Raw genomic sequence first — 19891 nt, forward strand, 5'->3', positions numbered from 1 at the left:
ATAGATTCAATTTGTCTAAAAATTGAATTTATTTTGATCGAACTTTCTACCTTTAATCTGGTTTTATTGATTCTCCTGCAAGATTCAGAAAAGTCTGAAGGTTTTTTCTCAAAAATGTGAGTTTCACCTCAGAGTTACCAACTTTATCAAAATTCAGACTTTTCAGCAAAATTTTCAACAATTTTTGCCAATTTTTAACAATGAATGTGTGAATCTCTTAATTCAGAAAGGAAACTTGTTATATACCTTTTAACATCAGTTTTCATCAACATTTTAATTAATATACAAATTTAATTGAGTTTCTTCAAACATTACACACATATTTTCATTAAATCATATTTTTTTTTTAAATCTTAAATTTTGATTTACGTTGTTTTGCCTCAGAATTTAGACTTTTATCTTGAAATTCTCAGATTAATCACTTAAAACGAATTTTATTGTCAGATTATTTTTGTTTGTAGTTTTGATCAAAGTTGTGAATTGAATCCCTCCACAGCTTTTTATTGTTTTCTCCAGAATACATTATGCTTTTTCCTTCTTTTTTGATCTCTGTCTAAATATCACTTTGAGTCAAAATTAAGAGTTTTTTAATGTATTTCATTCATGTTATCATTAGTTATATTCCAGGTTAAGGAATTTTGAACTGTAATCTACAAGTTTAGCTTCAGTGATTTTTCTTAAATTTCTTAAATGTTGATTTACCTTGTTTTTTTTTCTCAAAATTCTCAGATGAATCATTTAAATCAAACAATTTTACTGTTAGATTTTAAATCAAAATTCAGTTGTTTTTTTTTTTTTACTGTTCTCTTTAAAAGTTAACATCAATCCAGATGTTTTCTTGTTTGTTTTCTCTCAGTATCAGAGGAATGTGTGTGGATTTCCTCCAGATTCTCATGTTTGAAGTGAAGTCTGACTTTATCCGCAGGATTCAGACTTTTTAACCAAAGTTTTTCTGGCTTGTGTTTGTTGTGGAAGTTTGTTTGTGTCAGTTTCCTGTTTCTGCCGCAGAGAGAGTGAAAGGTGTGAACCGTGTTGTAGTGTCTCCTGCTGTGTGTGCGTGTGTGTGCGTGCGCGCGTGTGTGTGTGTGACTCTGCTGCTGTGGTAAACTCTGACTGTGATAAACTAGTCCCGCAGGAATGTGAGTGTAGAAGCTGAAGTTCGGCTCCTGCTGCACCACAACACACCGGTTCCCTCCTCCGGGACCCGGGACGTGTTTCCTCCTGGTCCGGCAGCGGTTCACCGTGTGGGCAGCTTTTGGGCGTTTAGCGTGTCGTAACATTATCTTTGGCTTGAGAGCATGAAATCAGAACAACAATAGAAAGCAGCGGAGCCGAGGAGGAGGAGGAGGAGTGAAGGAGGAGGAGGAGGAGGAGGAGGAGGAAGAGTGGAGCAGGAGGAGGAGGCGGAGGAGGCGGGGGGAGCAGCTTCCTCACAGCGGAAGGAGACGACGGATCTCCTGCAGGACAATGTGAGACACCGAGAGTTGATCCAACGCAGTTAGCAAGCAGCCAGCCAGCCGGGATGGAAGCGGGGATCATTTGAGTCGCACCGCAGCCGAACCACAACCAGAATATTGTTCTTAAATCCGCATTTTTTGGGCCGAAGACGCGGCCGCAGCGATGGGAGGCCGGCGCTGAGGAGAGAGCGGCGGCAGGGCCAAGAAACGGGAGAAAGATGGGTGTCGTGCTGCGGAGTCTGTTGTTGTGTAGTTTTTGTTTTCTCATACGAGGTGAGTTTGTGTTTAAATCCGCCTTTTAGCTCCGGGTTCCCGCCGTGTGGCCGTGTAAAAGTGACGTTAACAGTCGGGGGGGAAAAGGCAGGTTTTAGCGGCGGGTGTTCGGAGCCGTGTCCGGGCCACAGGGCCCCACTCTCCGGGGTTTCTGGTTCTCCTGAGCGGAGCTAACGTTAGCCAGCCGAGCTCTGCGTGCTTCCCCCTGCCTGTTCGCTGCCGGAGCTCCAGCAGAGTGAAACCACAAACAGCCAGCGTTAGCGCCAAGTTAGCTGGAAAAATACCCCGCTGCTCGTCCAGCCTCCTCCGGGCCCGTGTCTCCAGCCCCGGGTTGTTATTTTCACCGAGTTCCCGGCGGCTGCTAACCGGCTAACTTTGGGTTTAGTAACTTAAAACAGGCTGAAACGTTGGATTGAGGGAAGAGCAGCAGTTAGCACAACAGATGCTACATAAGCTAGTGACTGAGCACAAAGCAGCACCTGAGTAATAACATGAAACCTGCTGTTTTAATTCACATTTAACTACATAAATCTGTGTTGAGCTGCAGTCAGGTTTATATTAACACTCTTTGTCTGTGATACTGTAGATACAGACACATGATGAAAGAGCTGATCTACAGCCAAGAAAACAATAAAGACAAAACCTTATTTCCCCTGTAGTCCATGTTAAAGTGACAGGTCTGAGGTCAGCCTGGAACAATCAGACAAACCCACAATCCTGCTGATTGCAACTGTAAATTCACTGTGATTTAGAATCAGTTATTAGTGAATCAGAAGCTGTTTTCTGTTGGTACACCTTCATTTCAATGATCTATGTTGGGCTGAAACTAACAATTATTTTCTTTATTGATTGAATCTGGTGTTTATTGTCAATAATATATTATAAAATAGTGACAAACATTCCTCAGGTGATTTCCTCAAGTGTCTCGTTTTGTCCATAAACCCGAACAGATTCAGTTTCTAAAGATTTAAACCAGAGAAAATCAGAAAATATTCATGTTTGTGAGACTTTTATTTTGACATTTATTCTTGAATAATGACATAAACAAGTAACTGATGATCAAATGTTACAGATTAAATCCATGATAAATCACTGGCTCCAACTTTACGAAAGATAAAAGTCATAATGTTTTTAAACAGTATCAACGGATTTCCTCAAATGCCTCGTTTTGTCCAAAAACCCAGAGACATTCAGTTTATAAAGATTTAAACCAGAGAAAATCAGAAAATAATCATGTTTGTGAGGCTGAAAACAGACTTTTATTTTGACATTTATGCTTGAAAATGTGGTAATTGATTAATGGATCTCTGACTCTGATCACACAGACCTGATATATAAATAAAAGTTAGGATGAAAACAAGTTTAATCCTCATTAGAAAAACTTACAAACGTATTTTCATTATTTATTAATCTGCAGATAAATTTCTCAGTTCATCAATAAGTTGTTTTCTCCATAAAATAAAAATAATGTAAAAATGTCTTCAGGTGTTTTGTCCAAAAGTCAAAGATGTTCAGTTCACTGTGATAGAAAGCAGATGTTCATTAATCGGCGTCAGATTGACTTTGTAACGAGAATGGAAATGATTATGTGATTAGTCCATTGATAGGAAATGAAACTGCAACAATTCTGATAATCAATTGATCTTCAGTCTGATTTGATTATAAACAGAATCTTAACGGATAAAACAAGACGTTTGACTCTGGACCTCTGGACATTTTATCAATCAAACAATCAATTAATTTGACACAGTGATCAGCAGGTTAATTGATGATGTTTTGGCCTTAATTGCAACAGTAACATGTTTATATTCAAAGTGTCCTGGTAACCAGGTCCAGGTGTTTCCTCCAGTCAGACTCACGTCCTCAGACTCGGGTCGGTCCAGGCGGTTGAGGAGTCTGAGGTTTTCAGTTTGTGATTCAGTCAATATTTAGAGAAGGAAAACATGTTGGGGGGGGGGGGGGGGGGGGGGGGGGGGGATCTGTGTTCCCAACAACAGACCCAGGATCAGCTCTTTGTTTGTGATGCTTTTATCTTTATTAACAACGACACACGACAACAATAAGCATCTATAAATATAAAGAGCTGTAATGAAGAGGTAGCAGACAGGTAGCAGACAGGTAACAGACAGGTAATACACAGGTAACAGACAGGTAGGAGACAGGTAATACACAGGTAACAGACAGGTAGGAGACAGGTAACAGACAGGTAACAGACAGGTAACAGACAGGTAACAGACAGGTAGGAGACAGGTAACAGACAGTTATACATAGTTATTTTCGGTCACTGGACTTTTTGTTCTAGAACCGACAAAGATGAAACACTTTGATCAATATATGAATTTAAACAACATAAACTCAAAATAATTTCATATTCCACATAGATCAAGTCCAACTCACAGTCAGAGGATCTCAGTCTCTACTCAAGGTCCTCTTACTCGCTTGTTCCGGAGCTTTTGATTGTGTCGCACGGTCTCATCGACCTGGTGGAGCTCGTTGTTAAATGTGTGTTTTGACCCTCGTGTCTCCTCCCGCCCGTTGCAGGCGTGCCGCTGCTGCTGTATGCGAACCGGCGGGACCTTCGGCTCGTGGATGCGGCGCACGAAAAGGCCAACGCCACGGTCGTGGTGGGAGGGCTGGAGGACGCCGCCGCCGTGGACTACGTCTACTCCCAGGGCCTCATCTACTGGAGCGACGTGAGCGAGGAGGCCATCAAACGCACCGTCTTCAACCAGTCCGGGGCCAGCACGGTCCAGACGGTGGTCCCGGGTCTGGCCTCCCCGGACGGACTGGCCTGCGATTGGTTAGGGAGGAAACTTTACTGGACGGACTCAGAAACCAATCGGATCGAGGTGGCGGAGTTGGACGGCGCTCTGAGGAAGGTTCTGTTCTGGCAGGAGCTGGATCAGCCCAGAGCCATCGCCCTGGATCCAGAACGAGGGTGAGTCCCAGAGTCCAGGTGTTTCCAGGTGCAGGAGGAGGTCAGAGGTCAGAGGTCAGAGGTTAGAGAAGCATCGTTAGTTATAAGAGTGAACCTGACGACGGCCACTGATGACCTCTGGGTCACAGCGTACTCTAGCTGTCAGAGCTACAGACACAGATTCAGTTTTCCCGCCACAAGTCGATGAGAAGAGTTGAAAATATAGATTCTTTGATGGAGACAAATACTTTGGAGTTGATTCATTGTAAATTTCCTGAATTTCTCTGTTTTCTGCCTCAGTAACTGAACTTCTCTGGGTTTTGGATGACGTGTAGTAAACTGAGTGATCGATCGATGTTCAGCAGGTTTATTAATAGTGAAATTGATCGGCAGCTGCAGCCTCGGTTCAGAGGAAGGACTTTGTTTCCTAGAAAGTCGCGTTATCGGCCTGAAACTCTCAGGATCTCAGTTTGTGTTTGCACATCAAACATCCACATGATCAGTGTGAACACACGGCTGCAGCTGAACGCACCTCAAGGCTCCGACTCCTGCCGAGGAGGAGGAGGAAGAGGAGGAGGAGGAGAGGGAGGAGGAGGAGGAGGAGGGTGTGTTTGTTGCTCGTCCTGGATCAGATTGGGTTGCAGGGCTGAGCTGCTCCTCCAGGATCCTCCTGGAAACTGAACAACAGCGTCAGTGTGGAGGAGGAGGGGGAGACGAGGGGGAGAGGCGAGGAAGGACAAGGGGAGACAAGGGAGGACGAGGGGGAGAGGAGGGAGGACGAGGGGGAGAGGAGGGAGGACGAGGGGGAGAGGAGGGAGGACGAGGGGGAGAGGAGGAGCTCGTTGTTGGCAGCTGAGGAATGTCTTGTATCAGCTGGAGATAGAGAGGGAATCTGCAGGAGGAGGGTTCAGATAAACCAACACACACACACACACACACACACACACACACACACACACACTTTACTAAGAATCACAAACAGTCAAAAACATCAGATGAGGAGGAGGAGGCTGAACCTTCTTCACATTAACACATGAAACCAGCAGAAACATCAGATCTTCATCTTGTTTTCCACATGGTTTTAATGACCTTCTTCTTCTTCTGTGGTTTAATGGAGGCTCGGCTCCACCAGCTGTTTGTCTCCACGATGGAGACGTTCATTGACGCTTTGTCTTTTGCTGATTCTTCTCAAACTTTGGTTTAAATTTGATGAAACCAAACATCATCATCATTGTCTGTGTGCGCCGGCGCCTCCTGGCGGCGAGCAGCAGCGCGCCCGTTGGTGGTGCGTCTTGGGCGTAAGGAAAATGTTGGAAACGTTATGTTAATGAGCTATGACGCTGTTCGGTGGCAACCAATCTGAATGTAGAAGTGCTCCACAACACAAGCTGTAAACTTTAGTTCCCAAACACAACGGAGGACGGACCGCTCATTGTTCCCTCCTTTACGACCTTAAAAAAAGACCAAGCCTGGACAGAGGTGTGTGACAGGTGTGACAGGTGAGCTGCTGAGGTGATATTTTGTGACTACAGGAGGGAGTTTAGTTGCTTGACGACTTGATGCGAATCAGACGGTACGTTCATCATTTAAAAGATTTCTTTAATCAATCAATCAATCAAACTATACTTGAACAGCACTTTTCATACAGGTCAGTGCAGGTCGAACAGCTTCACACGCTGATGAGCTGAAGCTGAGAGCGAACAGAACAACAACAACAGAGATGGTCAGCTGACACACTGAGTTTAGTGTGAAGATCCCGGTCCACTTTGTGCCCTTTAAATAAAGTTTCAAGACTTCTGATTTTCGATGTGAGCGTACAGTAAATCTGCTGTCCTGTAGAAACCAGTGTTTGTGGTGGAGAATCGGGTCGAGGCGTCACACCGCCATCACACCGCCGTCTCACCGCCGTCTCCAGGCTGCTGTCGCTCTGTCAGCCGACCTCTGCCGCTCTGTGTCCCAGAGCGCAGAGAGAAGGTGATGTTTATTTCAGACCCTGTTCCACCTGCTGGACCTCATCTGCTGCTGAAGGTCACACTGTACACACACACACACACACACACACACACACACACACAACACACACACACACACACACACTCCCTGTCCTTCATCACCATGTTTCCTCCCTCCATGTTTCCAGTGTCAGGCTCCAGAGAGGCGTTGGATTAGGATGTAAATCCATTAGGACTCAGATAAAAGAGGCCTGTAATGTATTCATTAGTTTTATTTAAATTTGGGTCTCTCTCTCTCTCTCTCCCTCTCTCTCTCTCCCTCGCTGTCTTTCTTTCTCTTCTCTCTTGGGTTTCTATTCATGGAAACTCTTCCCTCTTCGGTGTTTGATCCAGCTCCGTATCAGAGATAAAAGTCACACCGAGCCGGTCGCTGGTTTCACTCTGATACTTTATTCTGAACTGTACTCTTGTTTTTCTCCCATTTGTGTCGGAGTTGTTTGTGTTTGAGTCACAAACACAAAAACCAGGTTGTGAGAGTGAAACTCCCGCCTGATCATTTAGAGACTGAAACTCTGAGCTTTCAAAGACAAACTGAAGCCACAACGAGACACTGTAAAAGCCCAAGATCTGGTCTTTATTTATGTTGGTCAACAACAGGAAGTTTGTGCTTCAGCCCACCTGACTCCATGTTCACTCACTGACCAGGTGAACCAATCGGAGAGCTCCGTCCACGGTCAGACACCTGAACAACATGAAAGTCTTTTCAGTTAAAACAACTGCACTGTGTCACAGCAACATCTGGTGAGGGGACAGACAGACAGCTGATAACATCTGTATTTCATGGTCGAGACGTCGTCTGACAGAACGACAGTAAATCAGGTGGAAGAAGCGGTTCAGCTGTGTCTTCACTTACAGGAAAAGTTTCTTCTTGACTGCAGAGTAACAGACTCAGAGTTTTTAGTTTTAAAATTCTTCTTTTCTTCTGTGTTTACTCTCAGAAACTCCTGTGTTATTGTAAACTGTGGGATGGTGTTATATTTTGAAAACCCTGGGTTTGTGTTTTATTTTGAAAGTAGTGTTGTAGTCTGGACAGAAAAAGACCTTTGTAATCGATGAGGTCACAGCCACAGTCTCTCCTGATTGGCTCTCGTCAGCCTGGACTACCAGTGGTGAATACAACATGATAATGAATGACAGTGTTACTGACCCTGTTGTCTTTGTTAGCAGCTGCTGTTCACTTACAGTCTCTGTTTTAATGCTACAACTGCAGAGGAAACAATCTACTTCCTGTTTACACCGGCTTGCACATGCTCAGTGTAGGTGAATGGTCATGTGATGTGTGTTAGTTTGGACAGAGATTGATCGTGATACGGAGCTAAAGCGCTTGTTTCTTATAATCACAACATCGTCTGATAAAATCAATACAACTCCAGTTTATTAACAGCAGCTCACAGTTAAAGGTGGAGGTGACTGAAGGTTGACCTCTGAACTTTACTGCCTCGTGACCTCTGACCTTCACTGAGCTGGCTGCAGGTTGAACACACTGACACACTGGAGGTCGGAAACTGTTGTAGTGAGAACAGAGGAGGGAAGAGGCTGAGGGTGTGTGTGTGTGTGGACACACTCACAGCTGGAAACCTGGTGTTGTGTGTGTGTGTGTGTGTGTGTGTGTGTGTGTGTGTGTGTGTGTGTGTGTGTGTGTGTGTGTGTGTGTGTTGAATGCTGTCGATCATGCCTGGCTCTAACACAGTTGGCAGGATGAGGTGAAGTGTTGAACAAAGCTGTGATCACACTCTTGTACAAATAACTACACCAGCTTCTGATTTAATCAGTCACATCCCCCGCTGTGTGTGCGTGTGCGTGTGTGTGTGTGTGCGTGCGTGTGTGTGTGTGTGTGTGCGTGCGTGTGTGTGTGTGAGTGTGTGCGTGTGTCTGTGTGTGTGTGTGTGTGCGTGTGTGTGTGCGTGTGTGTGCGTGTGTGTGTGTGTGTGTCCTCCATCTCATTAGCATGACTGCTACACAAACTGAGGCTCCTTCACTGATGCATAAAATGGGTTGCATACGTTCCTGTTCTGTGTTGTTGTGTTCGGTTGCGTGTGTGTCACAAAGGCTCATTGTTGCCGCGGCAGCTGTTTTGTTTTTGCAGCAGCAGCACGCCAGATACACTGATACATGAGGGAGGAAAACGCTGTTTCATTTACATGTTCGCTGCCCAGCTGGGACGTATGTGGACGGCGTGAGGGCTGTTTTAGTACGAGAGAAGAAGTGGTCTGTCCACACTGGAGGGTGCAGGCTGTCTCAGAGGAAGGTTGGGGGTGTGATCTGTTTAAATATGGAGATAACTCCGTCCTGGCTTGGATACAGACATATTGGGGATCTGAGGTGGTCATGGACCACAGAGAGATCTGGTTCATGTACCTGATGACACCTTGTTACTGGTCACTGCTGTTTGTGCAGACCTCTCTGATCTATACTGACACACTGACAGTTTCCTGTAACTATTAAATGATCTGACTGTGGCACAGTGTTTACACCCATTCATAGTGATGCTGACTAGTCTGCAGACTTACCAAGTTTATTTAACTGTTTCTGAAAGTGGGTGAGACTCAGTCGTTGGTGTTTCCGCTGCACCACCTGTCTGAAGCCGCACCTGTGCAGGTAATCAGCAGCAGCAGGATAAAGGCTGATTCAGGTGTCTGAAATCAGAATGTGATGTTTACATGTGCAGACATTGAAAGTTGATCCTTCACAGAAACCTCACAAGAAGCAGGAGTTCATGTTCCCATTGTGCTGCGTCTACATAACTCTGTCTGAATCTTAAAACTGTGTTTTCATATGAAAACAATGTGTGTCCTCATCAGTGTTTCAGGTGGTTTTAGTAAAAAACAAAAAAAACAGATGTTTTCTTCTTCAGTTAAATAACAAAACTGCGTCAAAGTAACATCTGGTGAGGAGACGCACAGCTGCTGATAACATCTGTATTTTATCATCAAAATCAGCTTAAACCAGGTTCAGGGCAACAGCTTTGATCAGATATATCAATGTTCAACATGCGATTACAGAGAAAGTTTGAGACGACTAATTGATGATGACGACTTTTAGAAAAACTCTAGTGTGAGTCGAAGTGGAAGAAAAACATGTTTCCAGATTCACTGAGAGACATTTTAACAGCAGGGAAAGAGTTTACCACAGTTTACCACAATTTACTGTGGTTTACTGCGGTTTACTACAGTTTAGCACAGTTTACTATGGTTAACTACAGTTTACTACGGTTTAACACAGTTTACTACAATTTATTGCAGTTTACTACGGTTAACTACAGTTTACCACAATTTACTATGGTTTACTACGGTTTACTGCGGTTTACTACAGATTACTACAGTTAACTGCGGTTTACTGCGGTTTACTACAGATTACTACAGTTTACTGCGGTTTACTACAGATTACTACAGTTTACGACAGATTACTAAAGTTTACTGCGGTTTACTACAGTTTACTGCGATTCACAGCGGTTTACTACAGATTACTTCAGTTTACTACAGATTACTATGGTTTACTGCGGTTTAGTACAGATTAATACAGTTTACTACAGATTACTACAGATTACAACAGATTACTACAGTTTACTACAGTTTACTACAGATTACTTCAGTTTACTACAGTTTACTTCAGTTTACAACATATTACTTCAGTTTACTACAGTTTACTACGGTTTACTGCAGATTACTACGGTTTACTACAGTTCACTGCAGTTTACTGCGGTTTACTACAGATTACTACAGTTTACGACAGATTACTAAAGTTTACTGCGGTTTACTACAGTTTACTGCGATTCACAGCGGTTTACTACAGATTACTTCAATTTACTACAGATTACTATGGTTTACTGCGGTTTAGATCAGATTAATACAGTTTACTACAGATTACTACAGTTTACTACAGATTACAACAGATTACTACAGTTTACAACAGATTACTACAGTTTACCACAGAGTACTGCAGGTTACCACAGAGTACTTCAGTTTACTACAGTTTAATACAGTTTACCACAGAGTACCGCAGAGTACCACAGAGTACCACAGAGTACCACAGAGTACCACAGAGTACCACAGAGTACCGCAGAGTACCGCAGAGTACTACAGAGTACTACAGAGTACTACAGAGTACCACAGAGTACCACAGAGCACCACAGAGCACCACAGAGTACCACAGAGTACCACAGAGTACCACAGAGTACCACAGTTTACCACAGAGCACCACAGAGCACCACAGAGTACCACAGAGTACCACAGAGTACCACAGAGTACTACAGAGTACCACAGAGTACTACAGTTTACCACAGAGTACTACAGAGTACTACAGAGTACCACAGAGTACTACAGAGTACTACAGAGTACTACAGAGTACTACAGAGTACCACAGAGTACCACAGAGTACCACAGAGCACCACAGAGTACCACAGAGCACCACAGAGCACCACAGAGCACCACAGAGTACCACAGAGTACCACAGAGTACCACAGAGTACTACAGAGTACCACAGAGTACCACAGAGTACTACAGTTTACCACAGAGTACCACAGAGCACCACAGAGTACCACAGAGTACCACAGAATACCACAGAGTACTACAGAGTACCACAGAGTACCACAGAGTACTGCAGTTGACTGAGGAGCTCTGCAGCTCAGTAACGGGCCTCTGGCCTGTTGTGGTCTGGTTTTGTTGCTGGTCTTTACTGACTCTGGTTTGGAGTCTGACTGTGTTGAAACACAATCGGCTGCCATGACGACAGAAAATCAAAGCGTAACCCTTCAGATTTGAATTTGAAAGTGGCGATAAAGAGTTGAGTTGCAGATAAAGAGTGAGGCTGGGATGTTGGTGGTGGAGGAAAGTCAGTGTGGATCAGGTTCAGTCTGTCGTAGCGCTGCGGAGGGAAACTGGTTCTCCAAATCCAGGCTGGAACGCGGCGCTGGACTCGGTTCAACTGGAATGATTAATGCATCAGGTACCAAATACAATGCAGCTCTTGTGGTGAGGGGATGTGTTGTGTGTGCGCGGCATTTCTCCACTGTTTTACTCTTTTTTTCCGCCTGGCTGGGGCCACATTGTTCAGACCGGGGGAGAAAATCACCCGAACGTTTGAGACGTTCGCTGAAGTCAGACCTGGACCGGGTCCATGTGTAAAACCTAAAACATTCAGAGTCCCGTCTGAAGAGTTAGTTTGTGATGCCGACACTGAAACTGCAGTCGTCGTGTGCAGGTTAGTCACAGCTCGCGGCTCATGTGCTCGTAGGATTTGCTTTGTTTGCAGTGAAACTCGACCAGCTGCCGTGTTTCAGGCTGCGGTGTGTTTGGCTCCTGGGCGGACTCTCAGTTAGAGCCTTTGTCCCGGACTCAAAGGGATTTCGTGGAGAGGCCCGGCAGCTCCGATTGTGGGTCAGTTTTTCATCTGGAGCGCCGAGTCAGAGGAAGTGACGCCGCTCGCTGTGACTGACGTGGTTCAACCTGTAGCTTTACATAAGTCCGCTTCACTCAGGGTCAGAAGGTCAGACTGTTCAGCTTCGGTCACCAGAACTAAACTTTAACAACTGGGTCAAGAAGAACTACAACTCCCAGGGTTCATTTCAGCAGGAGCTTCAAATTCAGTATTGTAGATCAGGTTACTGTCAGATTCTGGATCAGTTTGTGCTGAATTCTTTAATCATGCAGCAGCTGAGGCTCTTGGGTAATGTAGTCTTTAGAGCCACCCACCAAACTGACAAAAAGAGAAAAAACTGTGTAAATTATTACTTTTTTTAATTTGTGTGACCTCGGGGGCGTCGAGTAGCTCAGTGGGTTGAGCATCCGCCCCACGTGCAGAGGCCAAGGTCCTCGCTGCAGTCGGCCCCGGTTCGAGTCCCGCATCGGCATGTGATTCCCCCTCTCTCTGCCTCCCCATTTCCTGTCTCTCTACTGCTCTATCAATAAAGGCACAAAAAAATACTTTGTGTAACCTTTATTTAACCAGGAAAAGTCTGATGAGATTAAAAACCTTGTTACAGGAGAAAGTCATTCAAACTGATAGAAGATGAACCCGGAGTTTTCTTCCTATCAGGAGAATCTGTGTTCACGTCATCAAGACAAAAAGCTGAAATGGGAGGTTACTCCCTCAGATCGTGATTTTAATTTAATCAGCTGATTAATTATCAGTTGACAAATGGATAAAGTGACTAATCGTATCAGTTTCAGACTAATTATCAAATCAAAACAACAGATTAATATGTGATGGACATGAGGTTTAGCTACAGCTGTGCTTGTCTTTAAATGTGTAGTTTGTGTGTGTGTGTGTGTGTGTGTGTGTGTGTGTGTGTGTGTGTGTGTGTGTGTGTGTGTGTGTGTGTGTGTGTGTGGACAAAGACGTCCTGTTACACAACCACAGAGTGGACAGCAGCTCAGTCAGATGAAGAGGCCTCCTCATTACATCAGACAGATTTTACAGCCGTGTAATTGGACTCATTAAAGGGCTCATTTTGGACCCCCCCCCCCCCCCCCCCCCCCACTCTCTCCTGCCTCTGACTTTGAGCTGACCTCTTTGGCTCTGGTCACAGCAGCTTTTCACACGAATCAGAGACAAAGAGCGTCTCAGACTGACAGACAGTTTCACTAACTTCATGTCCACAAAGTCTCACTGTGGTCCTCTGAGGTCCTGCTGGACCTGGTCCTGCTGGACCTGGTCCTGCTGGACCCTGCTGCGCTCAGAGTCCTGCAGAGACCTCCTGTGGTCAGTCTTTGGTCTGTAGTGTGTTGGGGAGACCCTCTTCACCTCTGTGGTCTCAGGTCTGTTTGTTCTTGAAGCTCCTCATGAGCTCTGGTCCCTGGTCTCTGGTCTCTGGTCTCTGGTCTCTGGTCTCTGGTCTCTAGTCTGGTCTCTAGTCTCTGGTCTCTGGTCTCTAGTCTGGTCTCTGGTCTCTAGTCTGGTCCCTGGTCCCTGGTCTCTGGTCTGGTCTCTAGTCTCTGGTCTCTGGTCTCTAGTCTGGTCTCTAGTCTCTGGTCTCTGGTCTCTAGTCTGGTCTCTGGTCTCTAGTCTGGTGTCTGGTCTCTGGTCTCTGGTCTGGTCCCTGGTCTCTGGTCTCTGGTCTCTGGTCTCTGGTCTCTGGTCTGGTCTCTAGTCTCTGGTCTCTGGTCTCTAGTCTGGTCTCTGGTCTCTAGTCTGGTGTCTGGTCTCTGGTCTCTGGTCTGGTCCCTGGTCTCTGGTCTCTGGTCTCTGGTCTCTAGTCTGGTCTCTGGTCCCTGGTCTCTGGTCTCTAGTCTGGTCTCTGGTCTCTAGTCTCTGGTCCTTGGTCCCTGGTCTCTGGTCTCTGGTCCTTGGTCCCTGGTCCCTGGTCTCTGGTCTCTGGTCTCTAGTCTGGTCTCTAGTCTCTGGTCTCTGGTCTCTGGTCTCTAGTCTCTAGTCTGGTCTCTAGTCTCTGGTCTCTGGTCTCTGGTCTCTAGTCTCTAGTCTGGTCTCTGGTCTCTAGTCTGGTCTCTAGTCTCTGGTCTCTAGTCTCTGGTCTCTGGTCTCTAGTCTGGTCTCTGGTCTCTAGTCTGGTCTCTGGTCTCTGGTCTCTAGTCTGGTCTCTAGTCTCTGGTCTCTGGTCTCTGGTCTCTAGTCTGGTCTCTGGTCTCTGGTCCCTGGTCTCTGGTCTGGTTTCTGGTCTCTAGTCTGGTCTCTAGTCTCTAGTCTGGTCTCTGGTCTCTAGTCTCTGGTCTCTGGTCTCTGGTCTCTAGTCTGGTCTCTAGTCTGGTCTCTGGTCTCTAGTCTGGTCTCTGGTCTCTGGTCTCTGGTCTCTAGTCTGGTCTCTAGTCTCTGGTCTCTGGTCTCTAGTCTGGTCTCTGGTCCCTGGTCTCTGGTCTCTGGTCTCTGGTCTCTAGTCTGGTCTCTGGTCCCTGGTCTCTGGTCTCTGGTCTCTGGTCTCTGGTCTCTAGTCTGGTCTCTAGTCTCTAGTCTGGTCTCTGGTCTCTGGTCTCTGGTCTCTGGTCTGGTCTCTGGTCTCTGGTCTCTGGTCTCTGGTCTCTGGTCTCTGGTCTCTGATCTCTAGTCTCTGGTCTCTAGTCTCTGGTCTCTGGTCTCTGGTCTGGTCTCTGGTCTGGTCTCTGGTCTCTGATCTCTGGTCTCTGGTCTCTGGTCTGGTCTCTGGTCTCTGGTCTCTGGTCTCTGGTCTCTGGTCTCTGATCTCTAGTCTCTGGTCTCTAGTCTCTGGTCTCTGGTCTCTGGTCTGGTCTCTGGTCTGGTCTCTGGTCTCTGGTCTCTGGTCTCTGGTGCACTCCTGTTGGAGCTGAGGCTGTGGGGGGAGGGGCAGGGTGGAGATTAGTGGTGTGTGTGTGGTGGGGGGGGGGGGGGGGGGGTCCAGCTGTGATGGTAATTAAGACAAACAAAGAGGAGAATTAGCTGAACAGCAGTCACCCCCCCTCCTCCTACAGACCCCCCCCCCCCCCCCCACACACACACACACACACACACACACACACACACACACACACACAGCTGATTATCATCCTGGTGTTGAGAGGAAACAGTTTGTGGTGATGTCACAGGAAACAGGAAACACTGTTTATAATGTGATGTTGTGTTAAACTTGGTGAAATCATCGCTGAAACTGTCAGGCTGCGTTCACTAAATGTTTTCGACTGTTGGAGGTTGTTGTTGTTGTTGTTGTTTGTGGACCAATAGAAAGGCTGCATTACAGAATACATCTGAACCAATCAGGGGGCAGCACGCTCAACAGGTAACACACCTGATCCACCTCTACCAGAGTGTGATCCCTGCAGAGGACAGAGGACGGACGGAGGGAGTCGAGTCTCAAGTGGAGGGATGTACATTTACTGATGCAGCTGTTGCTAGGCAACCGGCACGAGAGCAGATGCAAGCCAAGGAGCGGCTCACTCGCCGTGTGTCCTCCCTCCACACGTAGGAGAATAAATGGTTTCACAGCGCTGATGCTGATCATGTGACAGCAGCTTCATCACGACCAGCTGATCTCCTGTTATTGATATGTTTATTATTCAGGTTATTAAGAGAAGAACTGAAACAATAAATCAATGACTTAAACTTCCCTCCACTGACGGACCTGTAGTCCTGCTGCTCCTCTAACGTTCTTGTTCTCCGGGTTCTCTCAGGTACATGTACTGGACCGACTGGGGCGAGGTCCCGAAGATCGAGCGCGCCGGGATGGACGGGACCAATCGATCGATGATCATTGATAAGGACATCTACTGGCCCAACGGGCTGACGCTGGACTACAGTCAGCAGAAACTGTACTGGGCCGACGCCAAGCACAACTTCATCCACCGCTCCAACCTGGACGGGTCCTCCAGGTACGCACACCGCCACCGCCAGGGGAGGGGCTTTCGCTGTGTCTCATTTTAAATACAGACGAACTGATGCTGCGTTCAGGTGTCAAAGGCAGGATCCAGACCTGACTGTGTGTGTGTGTGTGTGTGTGTGTGTGTGTGTGTGTGTGTGTGTGTGTGTGTGTGTGTGTGTGTGTTCAGGGAGGTGGTGGTGAAGGGAGAGCTGCCTCACCCCTTCGCCCTCACCCTGTACGAGGACACGCTGTTCTGGACCGACTGGAACACCCACTCCATCCACTCCTGCAGGAAACAGACCGGCGGCGAGCAGCGAGTCGTCCACTCTGACATCTTCTCCCCGATGGACATCCACGTCTTCAGCTCCAAGAGACAACCCAACTGTGAGTCCAGCTGACCTCTGACCTCTGGGGGTCAGGGTCGTTAGGCCTGACGTGTGATTGGTTCGTTATCGAGCCTTTTAACTCATTATATTAAAGTTTCTAATCTTCTTATTGAGGACATTTCTGGTCCCGGTTATTGGAATATTGATCGTTTGATCGCCTCAGAGATGTGTCACATTCATCATTGTGTTTAGAGGTGAAATGATTAGTCGATTGATTGATTGATTGATTGATTTTCTGTTTTCCAGATTTTCAGATATAAGTATTTTCACATTTTCTGACTTTTCTGTGAAATGAAAATCAACAAAACATTTAAAACACCAGCTTTTTTTTTAGGCCGAACAATTCGTTGAGATTTATCAAGAATATTGGAGATGAATCAATAATTTAAATAATTGATCAGACAGTTCCTGATTTAACTGAACAAGTTTGAAACTATTTTATGACATTTCAGATCTTTTATCTTTTATTAGAAGATAAAAAGGTTTTTTATTTCTTAAATTTAAAAACATTATTTTGGTATTGGTTCAGAAACAGATGTCGTATCTGCCTTAGTATCAGAATGGATGATGAGTCAATAAACCGATCAATCAGTCAACAAATAGTTAGTCACCGACCTTCCTGATAATTGATTCCTCAGGTTCATTTAAAAACAGGAACTTCCTTGATGAAGACGTAAAGACGGTCAGTGGTTCTTCCTCCTTCAGTGCTGTTGTGTTTTTGTGGTTCTCAGTGAACAGTCCGTGTTCTGTGAGGAACGGAGGATGTTCCCACCTCTGCCTCCTCTCCCCGGTGAAGCCCTTCTATCAGTGTGCCTGTCCCACCGGAGTCCAGCTGCTGGAGGACGGGAAGACCTGCAGAGACGGTGAGCCCCCCCCCCCCCCCCCCCCCCCCCCCACTCACCTCAAAGTCCCGAAGCTCCACATTTATTTCTCAGGGTGTAAAACTTTTTAATGTCTGTAGTTTTAAGAACGGAGGCCGGAGTCTCGGCGTCAGCTGACAGCGGCTCGTTTCAAACACAGATCTCAGATTTCACAAGTTTTGAAAAGTGTTGGAAACGGCCGAGTCGGTCGGAGTCAGGCGAGAGCGTCAGACAGACGCTGCCGGGCCGAGCTGCCGGGCCGAGCTGCCGGGCGTGGAGCGGCGCAGTGGGTGGAGCAGGCGCCCCATGTGTAGCGGCTACAGTCCTCGCTGCAGTCGGCCCCGGTTCGAGTCCCGCATCAGACGACCCTCTGCTGCATGTCATTCCCCCTCTCTGCCTCCCCATTTCCTGTCTCTCTACTGTGCTGTCAATAAAGGCATAAAAGCCCCAAAAAATATACGTAAAAAAGTAGCGTCTCGTTATTGTTTGAGGCCGGATCATCCCGCCGGTCTCAGAGCGTCCGAGCGTCCGAGGACTCTGATAAATCATCGTCTGTAAAACGTGGAAGCAGAAAGTGAAGCACATGAAATCCCTTCAGAGGAAACTGGAGTGAAACCAGAACAAAGATCCAAATATTTCCTGGGCGACGTCGACGTTTGGAGATTATCTTTTATTTCAGAGAGAAAACAGAAAAAGCCTCTTGTGTAACCGTTTACAAGAATCCAGCCGAACCGCCAGATTGAATTCATTAGTGTGTGAAGAGGAAGCAGCAGCTTGAGCCTGGAACCAAACCTCCGCCACTTCTCCGTCCTTTAACAAGTCTGACGTCGTCCGACTCCTCGCCGCCGCCGTCTCCGGACGCTCCCAGCGACTCCAGGTGGTGTTGGGCTGACCTGCAGTTGCCATGGTAACTCCACTCCATCACGGAGCTGGCTGTTTGAATGGCAGCTCTGGAAGTCCCCCCCCCCCCCCCCCCCCCGCCTCTTTTATTTACATTTTTTGGTTCAGTAACCCTCGCCTGCCGAGCGACGGAGGAGCGAAGGCGGGGAAGCTTTTGTGAGGGACAGGATCACATGCTCCCCCCGCAGACAAAGCCTCCTTTCACTGCCGGGGTTTAACTGTTTCAGTCAGAGGCTGTTTCACTTTCTTTGCTTCTGAAAGCGGAGGATCTGCAGCGGGACGTGGCCACAGTCTGACCTGCAGGCCACGTCTCCTCCTCTCCAACCCAGGAACCCTCCACCGCCGCCGCCCGCCCCCCGACACGCCACACACTGTTCATTATGGGATGTGAAGACGGAGCTAATTTGTTGCTTGTTTGGTTCAGACTCAGTGAACAAATGATTTGGAAACAGAGCTGAAGGTAGAACTGAAGTTAGTCCAGGTTCTTCTGCTGGTACATGAGTATATGAAGTATTTTCATCTGTGTTTGTACTTTTACTGCAACGACCAACAATGTTTTTACCGAGTTCCATTTTACACAATTAGCATTATTATACACCCCCCCCACACACACACACACACACACACACACACACACACACACACACACACACACACACACACACACACACACACACAACACATGCTCGTTCTCTCTCTCCCGTGAGTTTAAAACCAGAATCCACATGAAGAAAAGATAAACAACATGAACATCAGTTTTCCTCCTACGGCTCCATTTTCTATAAAATCATTAAATAGTTTCCAGGTTGTTTTTGTTCCTCCTCGTCGGCGTCAGGGCGGCAGCCATATTGTTTCTGGGCGGTCCGTCTGTCGTCTCGTTCTCGTGGACACGATGTCTCAGTGACGCTTTGACGGAACTTTTTCACATTTAGCAAAAACATTTATTCGGACTCGAGGATGAACTGATGAGACGTTGGTGGTTTAAGGTCAAAGGTCAACGTCACAGTGACCTCACACTGATCAGGTGAAATGATGATGATGTTTTAGAACCTGAGTCTGAGTCCTGGTCTCTCTGCTCCTCCTCCTCAGGTGCGACTCAGATGCTTCTTCTGGCTCGGAGAACGGACCTGCGGCGAATCTCTCTGGACACGCCCGACTTCACTGACATCATCCTGCAGGTGGACGACATCCGCCACGCCATCGCCATCGACTACGACCCGGTGGAGGGATACATCTACTGGACGGACGACGAGGTGAAGGCCATCCGCCGCTCCCTGCCCGACGGCAGCGATGCCCAGTTCGTGGTCACGTCTCAGGTCAACCACCCCGACGGCATCGCCGTCGACTGGATCGCCCGAAATCTGTACTGGACCGACACCGGGACGGACCGCATCGAGGTGACCCGGCTCAACGGGACCATGCGCAAGATCCTGATCTCTGAAGACCTGGACGAGCCCAGAGCCATCGTGCTGGACCCTGTGGCCGGGTGAGTCTGTCAACAGATGATCACTTTAATCCCTGATCGGTCCTCAGGAAATAGATTAATAACATTGATAATCATCAGTCGTGTTTTGGTCTTAACTGTGACTTAAGTCTTTATTAGTTTTAATGCACTTTTATAACAGAGTTAACAACAAACGTCTTATCATCAGATCAATCATTATTGTTTCTGTATTATAATAACTCCAGTCAGATGTGACAGAGGAAGCTGTCTTCATCTTCATCATCATCATCATCATCATCAGGAGCGATGATTTATGACACAGTTCGTTTTTTATTCTAAAGGTTTTGCTTCATTTATTAGAAATGAAAAGAGAAGTCTGT

The 19891-nt window shown here is 46.7% G+C and overlaps 1 protein-coding gene across 2 annotated transcripts in view; it reads left to right on the top strand.

The window, feature by feature from the left end:
* Window positions 1–1400: 1400 nt before the first annotated feature.
* The window catches only part of lrp6 (low density lipoprotein receptor-related protein 6), a 39354-nt gene continuing 20863 nt past the window's right edge, over window positions 1401–19891 (top strand). For both annotated transcript variants that reach the window (XM_056367635.1, XM_056367636.1), the window contains exons 1-6: window positions 1401–1730; window positions 4272–4668; window positions 15734–15931; window positions 16109–16305; window positions 17039–17170; window positions 19157–19553. In XM_056367635.1, coding sequence (XP_056223610.1) covers window positions 1676–1730; window positions 4272–4668; window positions 15734–15931; window positions 16109–16305; window positions 17039–17170; window positions 19157–19553 — 1376 coding nt within the window. In that variant the 5' untranslated portion in view covers window positions 1401–1675. The remainder of the gene's footprint in view (window positions 1731–4271; window positions 4669–15733; window positions 15932–16108; window positions 16306–17038; window positions 17171–19156; window positions 19554–19891) is intronic.

This window comes from Seriola aureovittata, chromosome 22, assembly GCF_021018895.1.
Source record: "Seriola aureovittata isolate HTS-2021-v1 ecotype China chromosome 22, ASM2101889v1, whole genome shotgun sequence".
In the NCBI taxonomy this organism is placed as follows: Eukaryota; Metazoa; Chordata; class Actinopteri; order Carangiformes; family Carangidae; genus Seriola; species Seriola aureovittata.